The 11,918-nt window shown below is 31.3% G+C and overlaps 1 protein-coding gene across 1 annotated transcript; it reads right to left on the bottom strand.

Moving 5' to 3' along the window:
* Nucleotides 1-2,673: 2,673 nt before the first annotated feature.
* LOC111393344 (transcription factor MYB4-like) lies at nucleotides 2,674-4,834 on the bottom strand. The gene is made up of 3 exons (XM_023018844.1): nucleotides 4,646-4,834; nucleotides 4,343-4,472; nucleotides 2,674-3,601 (listed from the first exon to the last, which is right to left on the bottom strand). The coding sequence occupies exons 1-3, from the start codon at nucleotides 4,776-4,778 to the stop codon at nucleotides 3,091-3,093; spliced, it is 774 nt and encodes a 257-aa protein (XP_022874612.1). The 5' UTR covers nucleotides 4,779-4,834; the 3' UTR covers nucleotides 2,674-3,090.
* Between the last annotated feature and the right edge of the window lie 7,084 nt (nucleotides 4,835-11,918).

Raw genomic sequence — 11,918 nt, 5'->3', positions numbered from 1 at the left:
GGAGTTTGAATTTCTTTCTTTTGGAATACAAATGCACGAAGAACAAGCTTGTTTGATTGGTACAGTGATGGTTAAAAATAAAAAATAAAAAAATTTAAGTGTTTGTGCGGATAACATGTTATTAAATTAAGAAAACAAGAGGGAAAAATAGAAGAGAAAATTGAATTAAGAGAGTCAAAACTCAAGTTTATTTTATAGAGAACGCTCTATATTTATAGAGCGAGAGTAGAGCTACACGAATACGATTATCATTCATTAGTATTTCAATTTTTAAAGAAACAAATATAATTTTTTATATAGCGTAAGATTGATGGGAAATTGAGAAATTTTATAATAAGAAGGGTGTTTATGTAATTTTCAAACGAAAAGAAGTGTGTACGTAATTGCCATAAATTTTATGAGATGTCTCTATAATTTACTCTTGTAAATATAATTAGAATTATGTATGCATAGGATAAATATATATCTTCTAAGAAAGTTCACTAGAGAAAGCTATAACAATATAACATATAGCCCATGTATGGCGTAGATTATGGGCTTGTTTGGGCCCCATTTTTTCATCCAAAAAATTGATTTTTTGACCGTTAGTTCATTATTCCAGCCGTCATATTTGACTTCTTCTATCACAGGTGGACTCTACTTTTTCTCCTAACAGTCAAAAAATCAATTCTTAAAATCACTCTCAAACAGGCTTTATATCAAAATTTTAGTAGATTTTGATAAAAAAAAAAAATAATAAATAAATAAAATAAAGAAATATTTGGTTAAAAATTTGAGGTCGGATTTTTATCAACTTTGAATATACATCAAACATAAATATAACATCTATTTTTTCTAATCAATATCAATTATGTTCAATTCAATGTATTAAACATGTATTGCAGTATCACATTGATGTAAAATATGAACATAGATCAATTAGAGTCTATGATGGAATGTGAGCCATTACTTTATTCAAAGCAAAATATCACACACAAAAAATATCTAAAGCTTAAAGGAACCAATTGACGTGAGACTCAATCGAAATCACAAAGAGAAATTGGAATACTGATGAAAAAAACAAAGACTTAGAAAATTAATTGAGGACTTATAAAGCTAATTAAAGCCATTTTATGACCAAATACAATTATTTTCAAAAAGCTGATGTGAAATAAATTATTTTTGACAATTCTAATGTAAATGGTCCTCTGGTAGAATTTTTTTTTAACCAATGCTGTTATGGCTGCTTAATTTCGTGCTTACTTTCTTGAAATTGACTAAGCAGCAGGGACTAAATTAAAAGAATTATAATAATGTTAATCACGTTCTTGTAAAAAAGGTTATTGGGGGACCCAAAAAAAAAAACATTTCTTTATTTCAACCAATGCTGTTAGGGCTGCTTAATTTCATGGTAACTTTCTTGAAATTGACTAAGGATTGTTTTAATTATTTAAAAGTTAATGCAGTGACTATACTGAAAGAATTATAATATTGTTAGTGTAATTACATGTTATTGCGTAGACCAAAAACAGTTCTTGGTGATGATGTCAAATGCATTTATTTCCAACTTTGGCTTTTAGTAGTTTGATTTTTCTTCGAAGCTACAAAGTATATACTTTATATTCCAATCAGTATTTATTTATTTTCATCTAAAAGATATATAGTTTGTATCTTCACCACGTTTCTTCAGGCACAAATCAGATATTATTATTATTATTATTATTTTCATAAATAAGTGATGATTCGAGCCTATACATTATTACATTTGTTTTGACATAATGTTTTCATATCTTTAATACTTGTTTGGTAACGATTAAAAATCAATTAAAATTAATTTTTTGACCGTTATTTCACTATTTCAATTGTTATTTTGGAATTTTTTTCTCACAAATAAAACTCACGTTATCTCTAACAATCAAAAAATTAATTAACAAAATCCCTACCAAACAAGCTCTAACTGTAAAACATTCGTTTGTATATTTATTTTGAAATTTACATTTGAAGACGTGTTCAGATATCTAAATCGTACCTATGCAATACAATAGTTCATCAAAATTTTTAAAATGAATGATTTTATTTTCTAAAATCGAATGTAATTAAACTACTTGATTTGACAATAAAGTAAGATTTACTTTGAAAATGAGTTAATATTATTATTTATTTTTTTAACACAACAAAAACATGTTTAAAAACAAAAATTTATTTTACCTATGAAAAATGTTTAGAATCATACTATGTAGTATGACAGGTGGCTTTACAATGACATTAAATGGTAGTAAATATAAAGATATACATAAAAGTTGAAACGTATTTAATTAGACATGTCATATATAGTCACTATGGAGACATATCATATATAGTCACTATATAGACACGTCTAAATGCCTCTTTTTTCATTTTTTTTTTAATGGGAGAACCTACAGTTGCTATTATTGGGGTGCGTATTGGTTAAACCCTCGAGCTAACTCAATAGTATGCAAATCACGCCAACCAGGTAAACCACACTAAGCAAGTCCTGTGTGACAGGTTTGACCGAAAAAATGTTGGTAGGAGAAATCGAACTCGTGATTAAAGGTCTTTGCGTTCACTTACTCCACCAACTCGTCTACCCCATGAGGAGACACGTCTAAACACCTTTGATGCAACATGACATGGTTTTAAAATTAATAGCATATGGAAACAAGAAAAGCAATATTGCATCCCAAATTTTCATAATCAAGACCGTCATTTTCATCAAAGTTACACAATTGTCAACAAAGGCTAATCAAGAAACATTGAACTTACACTTGAAAAACAGGGGTTAGAAGCAAACTTATTAGGATTTTGTCTCATAGTCTACTATTTTTCTACCCTTTTAATCCTTAAAATCTAAATTGTACAAACCAAATTTCTAAGTCAAATCCCTTTTTTCCTCTTAAAGCTTTCATGTGAACTTCCACTATTTTTTTTCGTTTCTTTATGTGACCAAAAACACACAAGAAAATGCTCACTACAAGCTTAATTTTTGTTTAGTTTGTCAATGAAATGATTCCATTGTTTGGCACCTTTGGAAAATCAGCATCCCATGATTGAAAATCCTGTCCTAAATATATATTATATCCAAAACAGCACTCAAAATTCTGGTAAATCAGGCATGTCTCCAGCCCTAATGAAAACATTGTACCAAAAGTCCATGCTATCATCAACTTTCGAAATCCCGGCATCAATTTCCTCGGAAGACGAAGGGAATCCAAACTGAACTTCATCTTTTGCAGCTGGGAAGTTCGATGATTGCACGTTTGTGTTGTCGTCTGTGGATAATTCATCGGACCAGAAGGTCTCATCGATGTGAGGAAAATACTCGGACGAATAGTCCATTTCTTCGTGCTTAGAAACCGTTTTTTCCGATAAATCTGTCACTGATGACATCTCACTAGAGCAATGCTGTGGACTATCAACAATTTGTTCACTAGGGGAATTGGGATTTTCAGGAGCTTTAGAATCACATTCTTGAATGATTGAGTGTCCGTTGGAGTCCTCAAAAGTCTTATTATTTTTGAGCTTTTTCTTCAAGTGTGTGTGCCAGACATTTTTTATCTCATTGTCTGTTCTACCAGGCAATCTTGCTGCAATAGCAGACCATCTGAAAAAACAAAATAAAAAAAATTTAATCTGTCAATATTTGTGATTTTTTGGATTAATTAATGCTGTTTATCGAGAAAAATTAAAGTTTAATAACAGTAGACAAACATGAAATCTAGTGCCAAAGATTAAATATTCAGACAAGAAATCCTAAGGAGATTCAGATCATGACGTGCATAGATGTCTGTAATAAATTTAATTAATGTTGGAATTATTATATTAAAGAGAATCTTTTCAGCTAATCTTGATTATTCCAATGTGTACATACAAATACTACAAGGGATCAACATATTTGTTTAATTTAAATGTTCAAAAGTATCAGATCAAACACTTATTCGGGTTTTTAATCTCATCGATAACTAACACCAGATTTTGCAATCGGCATCTCCTTACTTGAGTCGTACATCTACTCGATTACATTCCCGACTCGGTCGCTCCCTTCTACAGAGACAGAGTGACCATGTTTTGGTGCATGAGTAAATTTATATGATCACTCTCAAATTTCATGAACATTTATTGGTAATTGACAATTTAAAATGGTGTCTAGGTCTAAAATTATGGGGATGAAGCCAAAAATGAGATAAGCCCATCTCTATTATTTGCAAAGTATTCAGTGTCAACAGTTAAATATGTTCGTTAGACCAGACTCGACTCGATAATGGATGATAAACATTTCTTTCATAACCGGGGTCGATTTTAATTTAATGTATAATGTGAAATACGAGTTGGTTGATACACGCACCTATTCCCCATCATTTCATGTAGCTTGATGATAATTTCTTCTTCTTCTTTGCTGAAATTTCCTCTCTTTATGTCTGGCCTCAAATAATTTGTCCAACGTAATCTGCAACTTTTCCCGCACCTCAGTAGACCTACAAAATAAGGGGGGGAAAAATTGAGCCAAGATGGATTTTTTTTTAATGAATTTTGATTCCATTTTTAGATATATTCTTCCCACTAATTAAAAAAAAAAAAAAAATGGCGATCGACATGCAGTACTGAACACGAATAGACGACCAAAATATACACCTAAAAGTGTAATTACCAGCTTGTTTGGGGAGTGCCCTCCAGTTTCCATGGCCGTGCTGTTGAATGTAAGAGATCAAAATCAGATCTTCCTCAGGACTCCAAGGCCCTTTCTTTAGTCCCATCTTTTCACAGCAAGGAGCTCTCACCATTTCTGCTTATTTTTGTTTTGCTTATAATGGGATTATAAGTTTTTTTTCTCTCTCTAAATGTCTCGTTTTATTCATTTTATAATCTACTTTTAAGCAAACATAACAATAAGTGCAAATGAGACTTGGTTTAAATATTCATTAACAGTGAGAACTTGTGATTCATTGATTTGACAATTTCATAAGAGACGGGTCCATGCACCTAGTCTTTTGAATGTGTGTGCCATTAAGTTTTTTAAAACGGAATATCATTCGTCAATTTTAGCCTCCGTTTATCATTCTTTAAAAAAATTAAATTGTTTGCTACAATAACATTCTCTATTACACATTCATATAATAAAATATTCTACACATAAACCAATAATTTCTCTTTAAATTTTAATTATATATTCTCCAAAAAATACTATTCAAAATTCTATAATTTCTCCCATAATAGGAGACAAACAAGCCCTTAACGCGAACATCACTCGTAAAAATGTACATGACACGCGTTTATGTTGTAAGCATGCCACCTGTGAAAAACTTCGATTACTGTTGAAATCAAATTTTTGAAAGTTGAATGGCCAAAACATGTTTATAGTCCATAATAACTGGGTGATAATTCGATTTTTTTTTTTTTTAAAACACAATGATAGTTGAAAACGTTTTTGAGATAGTCCAACGATATTTAGGATTATAATATCCTAGTATACTGTCCCCAGTTACTTATCTTTTCAAAATAAAATCTAAGTTTAAATAAACAGAAAAAATAATAAAAATAAGAGTTAGGATGGACGGAATATTTTGGATATGCCTAACTTATATTGCTCAGTATTGTTCAATAAAATATCAAATTGATTTATAGATGTTAATATCTAATTATTTGGATAAATATTTACATAAAAGACAGTTGCAAGTTGCTGTCATAATATACAGTGAACAATTGATGCCACCACAACTTGCCTTAATATACAGTGACAACCATCAACACTCCCACCCCCCCCCCACCCCCTCCCTTTTCCTTTTAATTTACTACACATATTCATTTTCCTTTTGATAAAGTCAAGTCAATCCGATTGGTTCAATTGGAGAAATTAAGAACCGGTTCAATTATAACTTCACACATTTGTTAAAAAAATAGTGATGAAGTCTCGTGAATTTGATCGATTCAACCTGAATCGGATTATAGTTTTCTCAAGCCTTTCAACTTTGTCATGTAAAATTCGAACCGGGTTATTCACTTGTTGGGTTTTCTTGATGAGATATTAATTGATAAAACAAATCTAAATAGAAAACTGAAAGTATAAACGAAATTGAACACAAAAATCACCAAATATGTTGGCCCAATTAAGCAAATAGACATAATCTGGGAGGCTCAGAAACTGGAGTCTGTTCCACTAGTGCAAATCTGCTGTCCAAGAGAGAGTATCATGTACATAAAACCACTCAGCAGAACCAATTTTGGTCATTGACCCATATGGATATACAAAACACAACCAATCATTTGTGACATACAGCCCTAACCAAAAAAAGAAAAAAAGACTCAGCCAAGCTAAGAGTTACCGTAACAAGATGGCTCTTCAAGGGTCAATATACAACAAGGATTAATTTAAGAGATTTTTAATCAAAACGGGGGAGAAGAAGATCGCACGCAGAGCAAAAAGAGGAGGGAGCAAAACTCAAAGGTAAGAATGAAAACCATTCCAAACCACACAGCCACTTGCAGCCAAGTCAATAGGATTAATAACTCAAGAATGAATCTCAGCCGTCCATTTGATCAGACGGTACACAGCCCTCCTCAACTCGCACAATCCTTGCCACAGCCAATGAACCATTTGGGGGTTGCCACATAGGCCATTCACAATCCAAATACTCAGTCAAGGCAACTTTCAACAATAACACCAATTTAGTAGTGTTTTGACGAACACACTTTACAATTCTTCACCTTGGTTCTCAGTAATATTCAACTCTCCGATTGCTAAATTTGCACATGAAACACCAGTCCGTTATCATTTCTAAAAATCCGCAAAAGAATTTAACCTATATCAATATGTAGTGAAGTCAGACAAGATTTAAACTTTCCAACAGATAAAACTTTAGTCCCCATATATGAGGAATTTTTATCAATATGAACTTTGAACAAATTAATTTCACCTATAGAGATTTTTTCTCTAATAAAATGATACTCCACCTCAATATGTTATGATCTGTCATAATAAACAGGGTTTTTGCTAAGTAAAAGTGCAATTTGACTGTCAGTAAAAGATAGTAGGAGTATTATATAGAAAGTTCAATTCATTTCAAATTCCCTTTAACCAAATACATTTTTCTTTCCGCCTTAGTAATTGCAACATATATAGCTTCAATGCTGAATAATGTTATTATTGACTGAAGTTGTGACTTCCATGTTATGCAATTATCACAAAGTATAAAAAAGTAAGCTGTTGTAGATTTTCAGTTATCTTATCACCAGCAAAATCAAAATTTCATGTATCCTTTTAAGGTTGGTTTATTAGTCCTTTTTTGATATACAAGAACCTAGATTTAGAATACCAACAATGTATCTTAACAACCATTTCAAACCTCCTCAATAGGGCTAATCAGGATTGGACATAAATTTGCTTAAAAAAACTAATTGCATAAGCGAAGTCAAGTCTCGTTGTATCCATGGAGAACATAACAGAACCTATATCATTAGCATAAGGTATGTTCCTCATCTCCCTTAATTTCTCTTGTCTTAGGAGAATGTGCACTAGAAAGACTCATGTGGGCTGCTAAGGTAACACTTACAGATTTTGATCACTTTATACCAAACTTAGTTGTAACTTTGTTCACATAGGTCTCATGAGAAACAATTAATCTATTTTTAGGTCTATCCTCCTTATTACCACTCCTAAAATCTTTTTAGCACTTCCTAAATCTTTCATATCAAACTCAAATTTTAAAAGATTTTTCATTTTAGTAATTTCAGACTTGTTTGAACTTATCAGAAGTATGTCATCCACATACAATAGCAAGTAAACTTCATAACCCCTCTTTGAATTATTATAGTACAAGCAGGCATCATAGTCACTCCTTTTAAAATCCATCTTAAGTACATATGAGTTAAATCTTTTGTATCACTGTCTAGGACTTTGTTTAAGTCCATACATAGATCTTTCTAATTTGTATACAAAACTAGCTTTATTCTTCACCTCAAAACCTTGAGGCTGAATCATGTAGACATCCTCTTCCAATTTTTCATGTAGGAATGCGTCTTGACATCAAGTTGTTCTAATTTCTAGCTGAACTCAGCAACCAATACAAGGATCAATCTAATAGTCTTGTATTTGATCAAAGGAGAGAATATCTCATTGTAATTAATCCCCTCATTTTGAATAAATCCCTTAGCCACTAGGCTAAGCTTTATACCTAGGAGGATCACTAGGATTATTCCCTTTTTTAAGTTTGTAAATCCATTTACATAGTGCTATCCTATGATACTTAGGCTTATTAACCAACTTTCATGTTTTATTCTCAATCAAAGATTGCATTTCTTCTTCCATGGACATCTTCCAATTTTTAGATTTTGGACCATTCACAGCTTCTTCAAAAGAAGTAGGTTTAGAATGTTCGATGACTTCACCGGAAACCAAGGTAAAATTAGTTAGGTTTTGAGATTCATATATAGGGTTAGGTCTTATTCTCCCTCATTTCTCTATCATATGTAAGTTGGCAATCTTGAATTGAGGTATTATCAGATGGAATGTTAAGTTCTTCAGTTCATTTTTACCTGGAGGTTCAATCACCTCAATGTTGTTCAGCTGAACGAGTTTTAGATTCCTCTTCTTCAGGTTGAGATAGTTGAACTTGGTTAACTTCACCTCACTCTGAACACCTTCTCATTCCCAGGTTCAACACACTTATCAGTTTTGTGTTTTAGACATGGCATTTCAAATTCATTAAAGACTACATTCTAATATTAATAATTTTGGTGTCTAGCATACTCAAAGCTCATAACCTGTACCCTTCAAGTCATTCAGGATAACCTAGCATTATACATTTGGCATCTCTAGGCTCTAATTTTCCCTCAGATTGGTTGGTGTGCATAAGTAGCATATCCAAAGACTCTTATATGCACTAGATTTGGAGGTCTCCCAATCCACAGTTCGTTTGGAGTTTTAAAGTCTACATAACTGGATAAAGATCTTTAATCAAGTAAGCGACAGTATTGATTGCTTTCGCCTAAAACTTTGGCTAAACCTGAGCTAATAATCATGCATATGACCTTGTTCATCGGGGTCTTGTTCATCATCTCTGCTATCCAATTTTGTTGAGGTGTTAGTCTAACTGTTCTATGTCTCATTATTCCATTTTGCTTGCTATAATTATCAACTTCAAAGTTACAAAACTCAAGGCTTATTTGTCCTTAGAGTTTTTAACTTCTTGTCCAATTGATCCTCTACCATCTTAAGCCAAGTCCTAAACTTTTGAAAGGTTTTAGATTTAGCCTTTAAAGGGTAAACCCAAACCATTCTGAAATAATCATCCACAAGAGACAAAAATACTTGTTTCCTTCAAAAGTAAAATGTTTACCAAGCCTCCATAAATCTGCATGAAAATAGTCTAATGGTCTATCGGTACCATGAGGACTTGTTTCAAAGCTCACTCTGTGAGACTTATCGAACACACAGGTCTCACAAAAATTAAAGGTTCAATTTCATCTTTCCCAAGTAATTTTTAGTTACTTAGATACTTTAAACCTTTATTACCGATATAACCTATCTTATTATGCTATACTTCATATTGTTCTCAATAACATTAAACAGATTGGGATCAGGTCCATGGATTGTATTACCTTCAAGGTAGTACAATCCATTTTCTCTTTGGTCATTTCATAACAATTAAGGAGTCTAATAATTTTCAGAACTTGATTATCAGATTTAAAAAATCTCTCATCTTCAAGCATCCCTAAAGAAATAAGGTTTCTTTTGAGATTGGGAACATATTTGACATTTTTGATTTGTCTTACAAAGCCATCATGCTTTTTAATGGTAATGGTAATGCTTTTTAATTGATTTTCAACCACACATTTTATGGCACCAACAAATTTTTTCAACTTTTCAACCACAAATTCTTCAATTTTTATCAAATTTTACTAATAACGTGATTTATTAACTAGAATAAACTCGCTGTAAGACTTGTTCGAACTGGCTTAGGTTGGAAAATAAAATTCCATATTAGAAAGGGCACGTGTGTGCTCACGTGAGGACCGATGTGGTCACATTTTATCTAATTTTAATATGCATACATGGAGTTTGGATTTTACTGTGAAAAATTGTTTAAAAAAAAAAAAAATTATATCTTATTCATTTATGTGTGTATAAAAAGATGTGTTCACACTTGCACGTGTGTGATAAAAGTTAGTGGCAGTCAACACATGAGTGTTGATTAGTCTAGTCAAGCACCAAACACTTGTTCCATTTTCAGGACTCAAATGAAGAGGCATTATACTTTCCAAAAAAATACAAGCTTTATATTTATTAATGTTTTATTAATTTTTGAAATAAGTAAATGAAAATGTTGATATGACTTGTGGAATAGCCTTTAAATCGTATAAACTAATTAAAAGAAGAGTTATTCTACACGTACAGATGATTAAGTGTATAGAATTTGTACATAATACATATATCAAAGTTTTTTGACAATAAAATATTCATGTGGGGTCATTCACTTGTGTGTGTCTGTACACATTTTGTACATTTAATCCTCTGTACACTCAGCATAAATCTTAAAAGAAGCATAGTAAAGGTAAGTGGTCAAGAGGATAAATTGTCCTTAAGTTAATGAATAAAGAAAAATGATGATAAGATGAACATGTGACCATCTGAAAATACATAAGATTGAAAATATTAGAATGTACTTCAATGACTGCGGATGAAACATAAATGGTTCAGAATGATTTAACCCTTGTTTGGTTTAGTCAAAAATTAGATTTTTTTTTTTTTTGAAAAGTAAATAAAACCTATAGGTATCGTGAAATATGGTCGAAAATGAGGTTGTGGATAAATAATTTTGGAAAATAAGGACCAAATAGGGAATTAGTTAGACTTAATGCGACTCTTATTCACAAAAATAACATAAGCTCAGAAAAAACAATAATAATGAACCAATTGAAATTAACAAAATAATTCACACAATCAACTTTAAATTTATAATGAGCAAGACTTAATTTATTATTTGATTTATCATATTAAAAATATAAGTGCTCAACGTGTAATCATTTTCTTCGGAGAACTCATGTTTAGCTTCAATTTTTAATTGGCTTTTTCAAGTCAAAACTCTCAAAAGCAATTTATTTAGATTTTTCAGCAAAAATAAATTTTTTTTTTTTCAAATGGAAACTTGAAAAACTAAAGAAATGAAAAAGGTGAAAATTTGCTCAATTTATGTGGATCGGAATATCCTAAGAAAGCAAATAGATAGAGAGTTCACATTTGTTGACTTCTTACACTTTGCATTGCAACATTTGATCTTGATAAAATCTCCCTACCACAAAATATCAAAGAAATCATTGAGAAGGGCCTTATATTTTATCCAAGAAAAAATAAAATGAATAAATTAACTTTCTAACAAATTTTTTTTTAAAAATTTTTAAGATGATGCGATTTAACACGACAAACAGTGGCGAATCCAGGATTTTAATTGAGCATGGGTGGCCGCCCGTGCTGAATCGCCGGAGCTCAATTTTTTTTGCCGTCTAAGTATTTATTTGTTTAGATATATTTCTGTGATTTCCTTTGATTCACACCAAGTCCTTGTTGCTCAGTTGGTTGGAGCACCACAGTGGTGAAAGGGCGTCTGGGGTTCGATTTTATATACGTTAAATCAAAAAAGTGGAATAAAGGGTAAAGTGTCTATTAAGAAAAATAAATAGATAAATTATCAACTTTTATAAATAAATTAGTAAAATTAATTCCAATCACCCGATTTTCAGTTCAGAACTGACTGATTTTGAGATTCTTTTAACTGTTTCAATTCCAATTTTTTCATATTAATCAATCCAAATTTTAAATAGGTACATAGATTTCCAATCGAACCGACTTGTCATGTCTAATTCTTATAATAATACTAGCATCAAACTTTCGACGAAACACGTTATCAATATGTGTTAAATTTCTATTT

The sequence above is a fragment of the Olea europaea genome, chromosome 4 (assembly GCF_002742605.1).
Source record: "Olea europaea var. sylvestris chromosome 4, O_europaea_v1, whole genome shotgun sequence".
NCBI lineage: Eukaryota > Viridiplantae > Streptophyta > Magnoliopsida > Lamiales > Oleaceae > Olea > Olea europaea.
The sequence above is the reverse complement of the archived record's forward strand: the minus strand, read 5'-3'. Positions and strand labels throughout refer to the sequence as shown.